The sequence below is a fragment of the Perca fluviatilis genome, chromosome 22 (assembly GCF_010015445.1).
Source record: "Perca fluviatilis chromosome 22, GENO_Pfluv_1.0, whole genome shotgun sequence".
In the NCBI taxonomy this organism is placed as follows: domain Eukaryota; kingdom Metazoa; phylum Chordata; class Actinopteri; order Perciformes; family Percidae; genus Perca; species Perca fluviatilis.
The window spans coordinates 24,213,243-24,231,412 of NC_053133.1; the positions used below are offsets into that span (position 1 = coordinate 24,213,243).

The 18,170-nt window shown below is 42.0% G+C and overlaps 1 protein-coding gene across 2 annotated transcripts in view; it reads right to left on the reverse strand.

The window, feature by feature from the left end:
• drosha (drosha ribonuclease III) overlaps positions 1–18,170 on the reverse strand; it is a 104,474-nt gene that overhangs the window by 19,865 nt on the left and 66,439 nt on the right. For both annotated transcript variants that reach the window (XM_039789682.1, XM_039789683.1), the window contains exons 24-25: positions 12,064–12,108; positions 6,877–7,034 (exon numbers count right to left, since the gene is read on the reverse strand). In XM_039789682.1, the coding sequence (XP_039645616.1) occupies positions 6,877–7,034; positions 12,064–12,108 (203 nt within the window). The remainder of the gene's footprint in view (positions 1–6,876; positions 7,035–12,063; positions 12,109–18,170) is intronic.

Here is an 18,170-nt window from a genome sequence, read left to right on the forward strand (position 1 = left end):
AATGGAAAAAAAAATCTGGGGTGAAAACAAAAGAAAAAACACATGCCTAAAAAACCTCTGGTACGCCAACAGGAGTGTGTCAAAAATCCTAAGCCCGTAAAAACAGCACGCACGCACGCACACACACGGGTTTACAGAACTCTCAACCTTCTAACAATTCCTCGAAAAAAGCTAATACTGTGCATCAGCTTCCTGCCTTTCTCCCTTATCAGTGAAAGGCAGGTCATTAATTAAACAGAATTATAGATTAGCATTGCAGATGTGGGCTGGTGCTGTGCCAGGCTAGCAGGTAGGCGGGAAGCATTGGGTCGGTGTAAGTACAAGCAGTGAGGTATACACAGCAGCAGCAGCGCACATATCCATCTATAGATATGAGCTCCTCTCAGGAGGGGAAAGTCTGAAGATGAGAGAGAAAGATGCAGAGGTAGAAGACGAGGCCGACTTCAAAAGAGGAAAAAAAAGGTCAGTTTATTGTCCGATTTCTGGCGCCTCTGCCTTTAAGGATCGTATCCGAGCCAAAACAGATCTGAGTTAAAGACTGAAACGGCATCTTTAGCAGGGCTGCAACCGTCAATTAGTTTTGATTATTGATTATTCTCTGGACTATTTCTTTCTGCTGACTAAATGTTTAGTGGATAATGGATTAGGGCTGCACAATTAATGTAATTTTAATCACGATCACGATTTTGGCTTCCCACGATCAAATTTGCGTGATCGAGCGATATTTAAAATGCGTCATTCCCTTCATAGAACTGTTTTTGCAAAGCCAATCTAGCGCTCCATAAACCACTGTCTGATCACATGTCTCCATGAGCCAATCAGAGCTGTTCCCTGCCTGCACCGCGCAGCTTAGTTTCTAGATGTAGACAGTCACAGAGGACAGAGTAACGTGAGGAAAATTCCACAACAGGTAGCAGTCGGTCATCATAAGCCGGTCACGATGTTTACCAGTTTACCAGTAAACGCAACGTTTTGTCCTGGCTGTGTTGTTTTTCAGACAACAGCAGTGACCAGTGCTAGTTTGTGTCTTTTAGCTTTAGTTGGACGTCCCGCTGTTGGAATCCTACAGTGAAATACAGACACACTACACTGTTTAGCAGTCAGCATTTGTGTTTAATCCAGTTACTACTGTGGCTAACGGTAGGCTAACGTTAGCTGCTGTGTAACGTGTTATTAGTGTTTACTAGCGTGACATTCAGCGATGTTTATGTTGCCTCTAACGTGGGTTTCGGAGCATCAGAGCGCAACGCAGACATGTAAGTGGCAGTGTAATGAGCCACAGAATCCGTGTAGCTATTTCGTCTGGTAGATACCGGGCACCACATGCGCGCCCGTGTAACGGAATCAGAAAAATTGCGCGCCTGTATATTTCTACGGCAAACATGCATGTGTGGAAAGCGGTCGCACAACAGCTGAAATGGCATACTCCTTCACAGTATCCTTCAATAAAAGGAGGAATGTAGCACAATATGGATGTAAAAGCAGACATTAACATTTGTTTTGGCTAAAATCAACAAATCGTGATAATTAATCGTGATCTCAATATTGATCAAAATAATCGTGATTATCATTTTGGCCATAATTGTGCAGCCCTATAACGGATTTTAAAAAGCCCATCACAATTTCCAAATCGTTTGTTTTGTCCGACCAACCGTCCAAAACCCAAATGTGTTCCATTTATAATGATAATAACAGAGAAAAACATTATTCCCACATTTGAGAGTTGGAACCAGAGAATGTTCCCTTGAATAGGAATGTACTCAAGAAAAGAAACAATTACTTGATTATCAAAAGTATTAGGAATTGCTTTTTTTTTTTCTTCCTTTTGATCAACCAATCGTTTACTTATTGAGCTTTTTCAGTCAATCACGGAATCTCTGAAGAACCAGTGATTCCGAGCCACCTTTTCCTCTAACGGAGGACTGATTGATTCCATAATCACTTCTCTCGCCCACGCTGTCATGTCTTCAGAAGAAGAGGGAGAAATGACAGAGAAATTCCAGTCACTTAAACTACTACAGGAGCACTTTTGGAAGTGTACAACGACTTCTTGCCAACTGACATTCAAACACATACCTCTGACGATCCGTGATACTACTCACTTGTGTTTCATTGGTGGATTTTTTTTATTTTTTTATAATAGTTTAGTTTTTGAAATGTCCGGAAATAGTGCAACATGCCCATCACAATTTCCTAGCCCACAATGACGCCTTCAAGTTGCTTTTTTTAAATTATAATTATAATTTCTTTTGCCCAAATACCACTTGCTCAAATATTTATCACAAAAAAGGAAAGTATTTTGATAGATACCAAAGACATAAGAAAGCCAAATTGTTGATGCAGGGACAGAGGATAAGTAAGAACTTGAAAAGCTACTTTATATATATATATATATATATATATATATATATATATATATATATATATATATATATATATATATATATATATATATATATTTTTTTTTCAGTCTGCCTTTAAGGTCCAGAACTGAGCATCATTAGGAGGGATGGGACACTGAGTCCCACATTAAAAATAATCACAGAGCTTCTAATGAAAAGGCTCTGCTACAAGACAGAAGCGTGTTAAGAAGCGGTGGGGGTGAGGGTATAGAGGAGGGAAATGGATGCCAGTGGGAGGCTGAGAGAACTCCCTGCTCATCCTGCATTTCAGGGCTGTACATGTGAACACGTGTGTCATGCTGCAGATCTTCTCAAGATCCATACCATGCATACTGTATGTGAGCTGGGAAGGGCCTATGCCAGAGTGTGTGTATGCTGGGTACAAACAGATTGTGGAATGTGAGCTGATTTCATGTCCAAGAGGAATAGGAGGCAGAATGAGAGAGGGAATAGTGCAGTGACAGTGAGAGACGGAAGGGGAAAAAAGGGAAGCGATAAAGGAAGAAAGCAGAGATAGAACGGGTCAAAGAGGAATGCGTTGCTGTGCGAAGCGGCACAAAGAGCCATCTCTTATTCACTTCAACAGCAGAGGCACAATGCTCCAGTAAGGTGTGGGGGGGGGGATTGAAGTAAAGTGTGGAGCCGAGGTCTTTATTGGCCTTTGACTTTGATCTGAAATACCTTTAACAGCCCCAGGAGACAGCGACAGACTGCCCGCTCCGAAAGAGGGGGAACACTCCATCATTTAAGGCCATTTTTCATCTGTGTTTTTTTGGGAACTAATGCTTTTTTATTTATTTTATATATATATATATATATATATATATATATATATGAGCATGCTTGTGTAAGGTTCAAGTCTGTAATCTGTAGCTACTTTCTACAGGATTAGTGGAAGGAAGGGGGGGGGGCAGGGCATTCAGTGTCATCTGGGTAAAGGTAATAGAATAGAAATCTGTTGGTAATGTATGGTATAAGGATACATTTTCTACATATTATAATAACATGATAATTGAAGTCCCGCGTGAAACACACTTGGAACAATTAACAACACACATTAAAACGTGTAAAACACAATTGTACCTATAGGTCAATTTAAAACCATGACAGCAAAGTACTCCGCTCTTAAACGCAGCGGTTTTTAACGGTGTTCTGTTGTTGTCTGTTCGTAAATTTTTTGTCTGCGTCTATTTATTCTTTCGGTTTTAAAATTGTACTCTGGACATCACTGGAAAAAAGGAGGACGACAAGTATTGCCTCGTATTTAACGTTCCAGTGTGATGTATAGGAAATCTTTACAGCCAAGCTATTAAAGGACTGCCTAATCTTAAAAGTCACTTCTGTCAAATAGCAAATTAGGGAGAAATACGTTCACATTACTTTTCATTGTTTTAGCAAAAACTATTAGTTGTGTCTACTCATTTGAGTAGTCTGCCCTTTATTTCATGACTCATCATCATTAAACGTTATTTTCCACCTGAAACTGGCTGCTGAACGGCTGTGATGCACATAATCTGCAATGATGTTTGAGAATGAAGCAGTAACAAGACCGGTGTGCTCAAGTTATTGCGGTTTCTTTGTTTTTGTTCTTTTTTATAAAAAAAAAAAAAAAAGGGTTTCATTTACTGATTTACTTTCTTTCAATTTTGTGCAACCTGATTCTATTTTGTAAAATATAATGTGTAGACATGTTTCAAATAAATACTCTCAAGGCTGCACAGCAAAATGTACTTTCATTTAACAAATACTGATCTTAAAAAATAAAAATACTAACAGTGGTATTCTTGCAACACCCGGCTCTTCCGCTGTGAGAGGAGACTGAAGCCCAGCGCCTGGGGGCCACGGCTCTCCATTTCTGCTGTCTGATAGTAGCCTCCGGTCTCCACCGCCTCTAAACAGGGTCAACATCCCATCCTTGCTTCTTGTCTTCTTCTAGGTCACTTTGTCCTCTATTTCTGGAAAAAGTGATAGGCCGAAGGCCAACCTGGGCCCCGTCTCCTCATCTGCTGCCTACCTTATTGTCTGACCTTTCTTTCCGTTATCTGACCTCATTCTTCTCTCCATCTCGACAGCGTGACCCACTTCGGTATAACCTTTGGTCCTTTTGGTCAGCCGCTGCTCAGTTCCAGCTTTTCAAATGAGTCGGCTCTATTTAGGTCAACCTGCCTTTGGCCGCTAATGAACGTAAATTACCCTGAAAACCTAAGAATTATTACCTTTCGCTCCAGGAAAAGTAACAATACAATTCTGCAACACAAATTCGGTGAAATGTCCACCATAACCCTTGTGTTGACTTTGGGTCACATTGACCCGTTTTCAATTTTTGTTTTATATCAGAAAATATGGGACGTAGAAATAAGCGCTGCAAATGTGTAGAAGAAAAATATAACAATTAAAACGTTGAAAAAAAGCAAAAACGAGGTTGACGGGAAGACAACACAAGGGTTAAATATAGTGAGTAAAGTGTTTGGATTTGATGCCATCAAGTTGGGCAAAATCATTGGAATCAACCTTGAGTTGGAAAGTCGTCAAAGTAAAGCTCAGTTGGAGACAAACCTCCGGACCTCTAATCGACTTCACTGACCGCGAGTGGGGAGAGGTTTGACATTTAAGTGATGGATTAGAACATACACAGCAGTGTACTGTATGTGTGAACATGACACACGCACACACACGCACACACACGTACACACACACCAATGTCCTTGTGGCACACCAAAGCAAGCAATTACAGAGTGTAGCCTGCCAATAAGATATCAGAGGTGTGCTGCCAAGGCTAATTTGCTTTAGCTGTCAAACTCACTATTGTGTTGTGTTGTAAAGCTCAGAAGTGAGTTAAGCTTCCATTGAAAACAGCCCTCTCGTACCCCGAATCAGAAACACCTCAGATTGGAGTGAACAGTCTCATTAGTGAAAACTTTTTTTCTTTTGGTGAAAATAGCAATCTTTCTCAAACTTGCATTCTATCAATGAATGTTGAGTGTCGCACCGTAGCTACACAATGATGACATGCTTGCAACAAATAGGCCAAGCCATCCAATTAATTTCAAGATTTGACCGTAGAAGTTTGTAACTTTACTGACTATTGAACAAATGTCATAGCGGAAGGCTGAGAGGGAAAAAAAACAACATTTCCAATGTCAGGGGATAAATCACCACAGGGTCACTGTGAAACGTTGCAATTATGAGAGAACAACAAGCAAAAAACTAAACAAAATACAAGAATAACACATTAATATATGTATAGTATATGTAGTCTAAATTAAATATGGATACCAAAAATATATTTTCAGTGAGAAGCGAGGAATTCACCAGCATATCAAGCATGATGATATGAGAAAGAAAAAAAAATCTGTCAAATAGGAGATGTGGCTGCAATGAATGAAAAAGGAGAAAATGTAAACCCTTTGACCTGAACAACCCAGTGAATCAAAACCCCCATCCCCATGAGGCCCTGAGGTTACGGCCTCACAGGTAGAGGCAGACTACAGATATGGGGACTTCAGAGTCCCTCGGGCCTCTCGCCCTCTCGGCTGTGAAACCCTTGGATTATAGGGACTGGGCCAAAAAAGCAGTGAAAGAGGCTATCTTTCACTGAGGGACTTTTGTTAAACTTGAAATTCAAGACATCCCCTGTTATACAGGCAGTCTTAAGCTACGTTCACACCGCAAGTCTTAATGCCTAATTCGAATTTTTTGCTCAGATCCGATTTTTTTTTTTTTGGCTGTTCACATTACCTTTTAAAATGTGGCCTATATCAGATTCCAGTGTGAACCGTTTGCGGTTTCGAACTGACCCGCATGCGCAAAAGAACGATAACAATGACATCAGACGCGGCACGCTGTTGCACTAAAGTTAGGGAGGTAATGGAGGAAGCATTTTCCCTTTTATTTAAAAACGTTTGTGTAATGGCAGAAATAACATTAATGAGCAGGTGCTGAGGAGGAGAAGAATGAAGAGAAAGAGAGACAAATTGGCTATTTTGGCCTTTTGTGGGGTTATGGCTGCAAAATTCACTACAGAGGTCTGTGTGACCTGCCCAGGCATAGTTCACCATCTTTCGGGTCCTATCGCATGCGCTCACGCTCCACCGTGTGGGCGAGACGGGCCGGTGGTGCGCCGGATAACCCCGGATTTGGGCCACTTTTGCCTGCAGTCTGAACGTAGCCTTAGTGACTGCAAGAAAATGTATAAGCTGCAGGGGTTAAATATAATGATGTGGGAGGAGGAGGCTGCCGCATTCACAACAGATAAAACTATTTAAAATGCTCGACGTATGATAAAACTCCCAGCATCTCGAATCATATTATATATTAGAATGCATCATGACTCATCACCTCTGAAGGGAACAACAGACAAAGCCTGACTTGCTCTGCAGAATCCTCGCAAATTACATCAACTACCGGGGCCTCACTTTGCATTTTAATTGGCTGGAACTCCATTAATCGACAAACAAACACTGACCGTACTTACAGGGTGAGGTGGTTGAAGCCCACAGTCCTCAGGGTGAAGGCTCTGGCCAGAAGACGCACATGTGTGAACAAAACTCCAATCGAGTCCTCGAAGCTGGTCAGTTTCTGGAGGACGGGAGACGTCTCAATCAGCTGCCTGTCCGTCTGAGGCTCCTGGACCTGGCCAAGGAAAAGAAAATAGCATGTAGAGAAAGTATCCTTTTGGACACCAATGCCACAATACATTTATCTGCTTCATTGTTTGGGCCAATGAAGGAAGTCTTAATGGTACAGCACACAATTCATAGATTTGACATTAGTGTTCTCTTCCCACTTTGTGGCAAAAGTTTGTGTCCGTCCCTTTCCTGTTACATCACAATGTCACCATTCACAAAGCCAAGTCTATAAAGAAATGGTCTAACCAGTTTAAAAAAACTAAAACTAAACAAAAGCAACTCTAAGTCTTGAGCTGCTTTTAAAACACGTCCATAGTGTCCACCGATCTTAGGTCCAATGGGAGAGGGTTCCAAAGTTTAGGAGCTACAACCTCAAAAGCACAGTCTCCTTTTGTCTTGAGCCGAGAGCGAGGAACAAACATCAAACCCTGATCAGAGGACCTCAGAGACCTGCTGCTGATGAAGGGCTGCAGATGCTCTTTAATGTAGGCAGGTACCTGACCACGCAGGACCAAAGGCCTTTTATAGCCTAAAAGTGATCACAAGGATCTTGAACTGGATTCTAAATATGACTTATTTGTCATAGACTGATTTTAGTGCTGTCAGTTAAACGCGTTATTAACGGCGTCAACGCAAACCCATTTTAACGGGTACATTTTTTTTATCGCAAGATTAACGTTCTTTTTGACTAGGGTTGGGCATCGAGAACAGATTCCTACTTGGAATCGTTTCAAAAATTGGAGGATTTGGTTTCAAATCTGATCATGGGTTCCAAATTTAACACGCGCAAGTTTGGGTTTCTGTAGCGGCCAGGCGCTTGTTGTGTTGCAGCTACGCCTGTACGATTCAGGGAAAAAAATGAATCACGATTTTTTAGCTTAGAATTGATATAACGATTCTCTGCCACGATTTTTTTCTCACGATGTGTAATGTTTATTGCACATGAACCATGACAAAACAGAACAAATTGGCAGGAACAAACAATGCACCAAAAATAGTGACCTAACATATTTAACTAAATATGGCCCTGATACCGGCTATATCTGAACTCCTTGAACATGTCTTTACATAATTAAAACATGTCAACATGCTGCAGCTACAGCTTCAGTCTCTAGAGAGTTTGTAGAGTTTGTAAATTGCCAATTAAGTACACTATCAAAAACAGAATGATTTCTTAGCACACTCTTTAACTGCTTGCCTTTTATAGAATTAACATTCAACTGGCCATTCAAGTAGGTTACCAAAAATAGAAGTTTAACGCACTGCGCTGAATATGGCCCTGAACATAGCTGTAAAAAGGCTAATTGAAACGTCTTTCGGACCTCTTGCCCTGTACAGCTTCATCATGTTGCACTTTGCGGTGACGTTTGAGGTGCTGGTAAAGTCTTGTGGTGTTACTTTGCGGTGCTGCAGCGAGGGCAAAGCATGCCTCGCAAATCACATCGGACTGACCCTCGTCGTCTTGCTTGAATCCAAAATACTTCCACACCAACGAATGTGAGCCTTTTTTCGGAACGAGTTCGGTTTGAGACTGAGTGGTTGGCTGATTCTCGTCACTAGTACCTGGGTTTTCATCATAGACAGTACAGAATGGACCAATAGACCCCGTTGCTCTGGACGGAGACCAGTGAAGGATATTAGAAGCACTTTTCCGGTGATGGCTCAGCTTTACTGCACAGCCTCCAACTGAGAGAGACAACGTAAATGTGACGTGTGCAATTAAGTGCAATTAATTGCGAGTTAACTACAACAATGCAATTAATCGCGATTAAATATTTTAATTGTTTGACAGCACTAATTGATTTATTATATGTGCAATACTATATACTGTTTGCGATTTGAGATAGTATGTCATAGACCATTTTTTTCTTTTTAAAACAAGACAAAACAATGTGCACCAACACACCGAGGTGCCTGTTTTGAATAGTACATATGAATACATATGAACCAAGTCTGTAATATAAAACACAGCAGTCTCCATATCCCATACTTTACTGAATGTACTGCTTTTGTTTATGTAGGACATATTTTTGCAGTAAGTATGTTATACACATGTATTAATCTATGACCAAACCAAACCAAAAGTAGAACCGAGCAATTATGTGTCAAGCAATAACCAGTGTGACCACTTCAAGGATCCTTAAACCAGACACAGAAAAACCCTACAATTGCCGAAGTCGTTCCACATAAGAGCGTCACATAAATTCCTTAAATGAAATGAACCTCAGTGTGTGCTGCTTGAGGGCTTGCTTAGAGTGTGTGTGTTTTTTTGCGCCGCCTCAAAACAAACTCCGATGATCTGCAGCAGATGGAATCTCTTAGTCATTAAGTTTTAAGTCAAACAGCTCGCATTTTTCTTTTTCTCGAAATATAGCGGCCAATTACTATCTGTGGTGACTCAGTCTCGTTTGGTCTAAAGCAGGCTATATCGGAGATTCCTGGCCTTGTGACGTTGATATGTTTTGAAAGAATAGTTTTTGGTTGTGAAAATTGCTGTAGATTATGTCTAACAGTAGCTCTAGGGCTAGGGTGAGTTCAGAGGTAGACGGTTTCAGCAAAAACATGCCGCTCGCTTTAACTACAGTATTTGCTCATGTCTGTGCCCATTAGAAAAATAAATGGGATGCTATGTGCATGCATGTTTGTTGAATCAAGAGATATCCTTATGGGTGCATTAATTAGATGGCTAGAAACATCTAATTGGTCTCCGCGTGGAGCAACCGTATGCTTGACCAAGACATCTTTCCCAAAGAAAACAGAAACATCGACATTCAAAGGGAAAGCACAATAAATTGACTCTGTCTACATAAAGTCCCCCAAAAAAGAAGAATAAAGAAAGCTACAATCAAGACTCTCCAGGGAAAGATGGCCACTTTCATTTCCCAGCATCTTCTGTGACTGCATATGAAAACGCAGGAAGGAATGCTGTGTACAGCTTTCTCAGAATTTCCCATGTCAAGCTAGTGCGTAGCTTTAAACTCAGTATTTTAATTGGAGTGCTGCCGGTAATGTCATGGTTCCATCTTCCAATATGTCCGAAGAAACATTTCACTTCTGCCTTTTTTTCCCCCCCTCTGTTAATTAACGAAGGGCTTTTAAATGTCATGCATCACAACTAACGTCATCTGACGAGATCAGCACTCGTAGGCGCTAGCTATCCTTTAGGGGGAATGGCCAGCAGCAAGGCTTCAAACGGAGTGGAGAAAAAAAAAAAAATCAACAGCAGTTATGAAGAAGAAAAAAAATACACTTTTGAAATGGCTTCAAAGCATCACTTTCAGCTCAGTCCAGACAGAAAGCAGAATCAGAGCCGAGGTCTTTTGAGGCCCAGAAAGCCTGCCACTCATGTTTCTCCCCAACAGACCAGAGAAGGAATTTTGAAATCCAGACTCCACGTAAATGACGTTCCGTTAAATTATTCTGGAGAGCTGGGGGGTGATGACGCGCTGGTGCGAATCGAGCAAACACGAAAGACATAAAGATGTGCCTGTCAACCACAAAGCATTCCACTGCGCTCTGTAGGGCACGACGGCGGCAAGGCTAATGGATGCGTGTATGCCAAAGGCGGGTGGACGCATAATTACACATGCCATGGCCAGTTGCCACTGCCGTCCACTCAAACCTCGTTAAGACGGCTCCCTCTTTCACCTCCGTTTTTTGTCTTCCTCGTCTTGGTGGGCAGGGGAGCGGGGGTTGACACCTTGTTAATTCTCAGCAACAATTTTGGGCATAATGTTCTCGCCTAAACTCCTGGGGGCTTTCATCAATTACACAATAAATAATGAAATAAATATATAATGAAGGGAAAGATGTTCTTCCTTGTGTGAAACTGCTTAGATTATATCATCTCAAGCCAAAAGGTCAGGATGCTATCAAGCTACCAAGAGGTTGGCAAAATTTAACAGGCTTTACCCCACTGGCAGGGGACCACCCTGAGGAAAGCGCAGACACGCGCAGTGTGTGGTAATGAGGCTGCGGCTCAGAAGCGGCTAATGACTACTAAGGCAGCACACTGTGGAGGTTTCCCCTCGCACCACAGAGCGGTTGCAGGGCTGACCGCGGGGCTCCACCCCCCGACCACGGTGCCCGCCGCTGTGCAACTCACTAGGAAAACAGACGCCGGGGATACAATGGGTATATTCGGAGAACTGAGCTGCACGACAAACATCCAGGCTCTCTGCAGAGCATTTGGGGATGAAAAATACAGGGGTGAGGAGTTAAGACGAGGAAAGAATAGACATATACTATACAGAATATACGCAGAGGTACCAAAAACAGAAACATGGTGTTATTTCGGGCCAAACATGGATATGCAAAAAAATTTACATATGAAGATGCAGCAGCACTTGTGCACACGCAGGGAGATGAAGAGAATAAACTGCTTAAAGATGAGTCTCGGCATCCACACAAAGAAACACTTTCTCCACACAAACACATCAGAGAGAAGGATGCCTGACGGTCCCTGGGGGCCCCCATGTGATCCGGGACTGTAATCCTGTTATGGCATCTTTGATCTCTTCTTCCAAATCCTAATTTCAAACAAACACTGTTGACATGTTCAATGTTTTTGGGCAGATCATGCAAAGCAAAGAAAGGCACAACAGAGAGAGAGAGAGAGAGAGAGAGAGAGAGAGAGAGAGAGAGAGAGAGAGAGAGAGAGAGAGAGAGTGTGAGGAGAACGAGACAGAGACAGAGTGCAAAAGCATGATGATGGAGAAGGGGAGAAAGGAGCAACGGCGAGACTAGTTAAATGAAAAAGTGGATTAGGGTCTCCACCAAAATGGAGAGCAGACACAGGGAGCAGAACAATGAAGACTAGTGGAAGGTTACTGGAAGCCTTGTGACAGCTATAAAGAACTCAGAACCCAAACTAACAGCTTGCCCACCTTTGTTACACACACACGAAAAAAACACATTCAGGCTGGAAAACTTCAAATGGAGAGAATGAGTTTGTGTCTTGGGGGTGAGGTGAGTTTTAATGAGAGGCACCTAGCCCAAAATAAACATCAATAATAAAACATCTCTCGACCAACCTGCAGGGGATGTTGAGGGTAGTTGAGCCAGACCTCCTGTAGGCCCTGCAAAGACAGAAAAGAAAGGGGAAGAGAGATGTGAGCAGTCAGTGGGAAGACATTTCAATGCATTACCGGTAAAAATAAACCTAATAAACTAATAAATTACAACAACAAAAAACATTCCTAAAAATATTGTATAATATAAGCAACAATTACAGCCTCAAATACGTGTTTGCTCCATATGTAAAACCACGTATGATAAGGTGGATTTCTAAGTATTTAAACATTTATTTTGCTGGATTTCATCAGCCTTGTGCACTTTCTGTGATATAATGGTAGTACAGAAACGTTTTATTGGCTACTCCGATGGACAGGGAAACTTTACACTATCACGGTTCTAATGTTAGCCTATACATATAAAGGGAAAAGAACAGACAAAGACAACAACTGAGAACCAAAACCCACAAGCTAAATGGACTGTATTTATTTAGCGCCTTTCTACCTTACCGAACAAAGCGCTTTAAAATTTGCCTCTCATTCTCTCTCTCACACACACACACACACACACACACACACACACACACACACACACACACACACACACACACACACACACACACACACACACACACACACACACACACACACACACACACACACACACACAGAGAGAGTGGTAGAGCTGCCATGCAAGGCGCTTTGGGTTCAGTGTCATGCTCAAGGACACTTCGACTTACGGAGAGGAGGAGCCAGGAATCAAGCCAAGAAGGACAATGATATATTGCTGTATCTATGCAGCTTTAACATGACATGACTTTATTTGTGGTAATACACCAACGTAAAACGCTGAAAAAAAAAAACTTTACTTTTCACCCTTGACAACTCGCTCTTCACCAATGTCAGAGACGGCTGCGGTTTCTCAACATTAAGAATAAATCTAACACTTATTCAGTCCCTCCAGAAAAACGCGATTATGCGATCGCATAATTCAGTGCATAATCAGCCAAAGTCCGCATATTTATGCGGGGGCGCATTTTTTCAAATATGCAGCATAAATTGCCTATTTCTGCGCAAAATATGCGGGGCTTGCATGATTTCATAATCCCTGCATTTTCGTTGCAAAAAAGTCACTTATATCTTAGCAGAAAGTTGAAAAATGTTGCGTTTACTTCACACAAGAGCAGCCATTTTCCCGTTACCATGGGAACGTTATGAAATGACAATTACGCGACGTGAACATCATCGAAAAGCAGGGTGTTGGGGGAAATCACTTTTTTATCAAACCGCAGTTTTTGCAAGTTCCCGCAATTTTTGCAAGTTCCCGCAATTTTTGCAAGTTCCCGCAATTTCATTGCAAAAAATTACATAAATATCTCACATATTCCATCGCAGTGCTGGACTCCTTTTGCCTCCCATGCCGGTGGACAGAAATACGTGCAAGATCAATGTCAATGTTTCCTAAACCCTGCTCTGACGCAACCCCACAAGATCCAATGGTAGAAAAGACAAAGGCTGAATAGACAGCAAACGGAGAGGAGGAGCAGAAGCTGTGGCTCTCAAGTTGTTGCCAAGGACAACGCCAGTCAGGAGCAGTTTTGGGCCTGGGGTCTAATGTTGGGTGAGTCATAGTAGTGATAGAGATGTGGCAAGGGCCTCTAAAGTACAGTATCACTTAGGTGTTTAAAAGGTTCAAGGAGATAAACCTTTAAAATGCGGCACTAGCCCACAGGCAGGGGGGGGGGTTGTGTGTGGTCAGCGGCATCGAATGGACGCCTCATCTTCTCAACCCACCCAGCTGGCAACCCATTGCCTTGAGCAGCCAATGAAAAATTCATAAAAGTGGTCAATACATTTGAGCAAAAGCTTCCTTTTGGTTGCCTGTCTCTTAGCCTTGGACTGGAGTTGAAAAGCACTAAGTACATAGCAGATATCAAGTCAACACGGAGCCTGCCTGCGAATACGACATGGGATTTCGTCATAATGATTTTGCAGCCACACAAATTGCCATAAAATACACATGAAAGGGATGCATCTAAAAAGGCAGGACGCACACGCAGGAGGAAGTAAAGTACACACAAGTTGCTTCAGCTTGTGATCGAGGCTTATGATTAAAATCCATCCACAGGGCACACGCGATCCGCCCACATGCTGTATATAGACCCGAACAGCTAATGTTTCAATTACAGCCATTCCAAAGACAAGGCAGACAATGATTAAGCCAGCATCGAGTGGGGATTTAAGAATAACAACAGTTTTTTTTTTTCTTTTCTTCCTCCTCTCTCGCTCTCTCCCAGCATGAGGAAGGTATAATTACTGGGGACACAAATCATCATGTGCAGCAGCTGAATCCCAGCCATGTGGAGGATGGAGCTCTTGTGCTACAAACAGAAAAAGGAAGAAAAAGAAACATATGCAAACATGTTTATTTGAATGTCAACGGCCTAACCCATAATGAGTTGAAATTAAAAGCAAAATCAAAAGGCAACTTGGTCAAACCTGCTATGGCCTCCATTTTAAAGGTGGGCTTCAATCAGCGCTGCTATAATCCACAGGGGGTATTTGCATATGCTCGGGGCTCACAAGCCAGCCGTGAATAGTCAACGCCACTACGCCCTGTACCCACACCCTACCCCCCACATCCCTGGGACTGTTGGCTATTCATGATTGGGACATAATTGTGCTCTTCTCTGACAAGGTCCGGTGTTTCTTGACAAATTGGTCTCTAGCTACAGGCTGCAAATCAATCCATCAAACATAGTAGTGCATAAGAGAAATCTATAAGAGATAGCGTCGCTAATCAATACCAACATAAGCCAGCCCTATGTTCAAAACGGAGGCTTCGGTTAGTGAATGGTCAAGGTGATCTTCCAAATATGAGAAAACTAATGTTGACTATTTAGTGAAGTCCACCACGTGATTTATTGTTGAGGTGAAGAGCACAACTTTTACAGTTCCTTTTAGCAGAAACATGTATGGGAATGGAAAATAGCTGGTGAACGTGGGCATGCATTCATTTTCCAAGCTATTATCAAACCAAGGATGCAATGGAGAACACACTCTTATTCAAACATTGGACACACTGGCTGTAGTTGTCACTCGACAAAGCATTCAAATTGCAGAGATGTCAACAGAGAACAGAAAGGGACGTTGGGGTGTCGAAGGGGTAAAGAGTAGCCGAGTGAAAAGAGTGTATCGTTTGCGGTTCAAATAAGGGAAAATAGAAACACTCACTCATTCTCAGAAATGCTCATGTCCAGTGGATAATCTTTCAAAAAAGGAAAACAAATTAATAATCTGTGTTCATGCAGAAAGAACTAGCTTGAATCTACCTAACCGAGGCAGAGGTTACGGTTGGTGCAAGCCAGTGAGGTGACCTTAGTATGGAGGGAGTTGTCAGCCAGTCTTTCACCTGAATGTGTGTGTAAGCCTATCACACTCTACTGGTGTACCAAGAGATCAAAATAACATCATAGTGAGTCATGATTATCAAATACAGTTAAAACCTGATATGCAGGCAATTTTTGCAAAACCACTCAATTCAGAATGCATACCAGCACAGTTAACCATATCAAAATGTGGAGAGAAGGCTGAAAGACCCAAACAGTTGATGCCATCTCAAGCTGCTCTAAAACCCTTTTTACAGAAGTGAGGGAGGTAGGAAGAAGACTGGGATGCCCATACTACCAAAAGTGACCATCGCAGTGCCATGGTGACCATCTCAGTTGTCACAGCAACCTTTTGTTGCATTTGGTGTTTGAGTGTGTGTGCTTGTGTGGTGGTGTTTAATAAAAGCCAACAGAGTAGCCCACGGGTAACTAGTGGGATCATCATTATGATGATTGTTCCTCGAAAGAGACATTTCCCTCAGGACAGTACAGCGGCGTCAACATCTTTCCCAGCTATATTGCACTGCCGTTGAGTCCAGGTGGAGAGCAATCGAGCAGCTTCCACTGAAGAAAAAAAAAAAGAGGCTTCCTGCCTCTCTACTGATGCTTTAATAACCTCCACGGTAACGTCATTAGCAAATTAGCATCCATTGTTCCTCCGGGCGTCTGTGTGCAACGAAGCTCAATTCCATCCTCGGCAAGAGCCCCGTTGTTTGTGAACCAGTGCCAGCAAAGGTGATATGTTGAGAGAAAAACAAGGGGACGGAAATAACTGTTGCGCCCCTGCCACGAATGCCATACCAATTATGGAATAACAGAAAGAGAAAGAGAGGAGGAAAAAAAAAAAAACTGGGGCCACTGTTTGTCTGGCTAGGTCTTGAGGTGGAAATTACATGCGAGCTTTGTCTTAGGTAGTCAATTCTAAATTCTACCTCTGGAGTTGTGGAGCTTTTGTGATGACTTGTCATAAGAGGACTGGGGCAAAACATCTGTGGGGGGGGGAATGACATCCTGGAGTGTTAGAGAGAGGAAAGAATGGAAAGGAAAGAGAGAAAACAAGAGGGGAGCAAAGGAGGGACACCAGCCAGCATCCTGTTGTTACAGAGAGAAAAGAAGGGGAAATGGGATTGATCACCCATGTGTGAATGGAATACTATACCAACAAATTGGAGCAGCAAAACCTTGCCGGGTGTGATAAAGAAAAATGTGGAGTCCTTCAATTTTGCACTGCCTCTCATTAGTTTGGTAATGTGCTGTGAGAAGACCCATTTGAAACGTGTTAAGCTAGAAATACAGAAGGAAGCGAGTAGTCCTGCAGACCACAGAAATGTATCTCACCCGGTGTCCGTCCATCTCTCCGCCCCACAACTCCCCACCCCCATACCTATCACACCACCTGGCTTTCTGGTCTGTGTCCATCTGTCTCCTCTCAGCTTTGTTGACAGTGCAGCCATCAGGGGGAGAGTCAGCGCAGCGGGGGGAGGGGGTGACAAGCCATACTATTTCAATCCTCAGTCTCCATGTCTAAAAATTTCACATGCACAACTTCACATGCAACCTAACCAATATGCTCCCTCAGCATCCATAGTTGTACTGCATTAAGTGTGCTATTGACAACGTTTAATGGCTGTGATTTTTATTATCGATTTTTATGCAGTGTAAAGGTTTTTCATAGTGCAACTTGGACTGTGCAGAGCACAGCTGCAGCACCACTACCGACGTGATTGGCTGACAGGTTCATCTTTTTTACTAAGACCCCTTGAAGAATACGCATGTGCCCGAGAATCTGGTATTGTTTTCACTTGTATGACCAGAGTTTGTTATTGGTTATCGTTAAACTTGAAAGATGCTTTTATTCTAAATTTGAAGGCCATGTACAAAAGGTTGTTAAATCATGTTCTTTATCCTTTTTAGATTTGAATAAAGTTGTTTATGCTTTCGTACTGACCACTTTAATTCCTTTTGTCCTTGCATAAGCTCGCACTCATCTCCAGCAGTTCAAATTAGGGCTAGGCGATATGGAGAAAATCAAATATCACGATATTTTGGACCAAACACCTCGATATTAATACCGCAACAATATTGTAGTGTTGCCTATCGGTGCTTTCAGCAAAATATTTACACAATGAGATTTTTGATGAATAATCATCAGTAATATGGATATAATGACTAAGTGGGCAAAGGCAAATAATAAAACAGCTAGAACAGTCTGGTAAGTTCATAAAATGACATCACTTTAAAACCAGGAAAAGACAACACTTATGTCATATCACGATATTACGATATCCAAAATAAAATATAATATCTAGTCTCATATCACGATATAGATATAATATCGATATATTGCCCAGCTCTAGTTCAAATTGAAGGGGTTCTGATACCATTTTTTTCTTCCCAATTCCGATACTTTAACTTGCGTATTGTTCAATGCCGAGTACCGATCCGATACCAGTGCGTTAAAAAAAAATGAGATATGTTATTATTAATTAACAGCTGTACACTAATAACCCTGCTGGGTGTGATATGATGGCTATCATTGTTGTATGTCCTGGCTCAGGTTAATCCCTTTGTAAATACATACAAAGATTGAATGCCATGGAACTTTCTTTTATTATCTAGTCAGTCATAACGGAAAAAGAACATAAACTACTTTAAAGTAGATTTTGGGGGCTTTAGGGGCGAAATTATGTGGTATAAGATTGGTGCATAGACTCACATCCTCTGAGATACCAATACCAG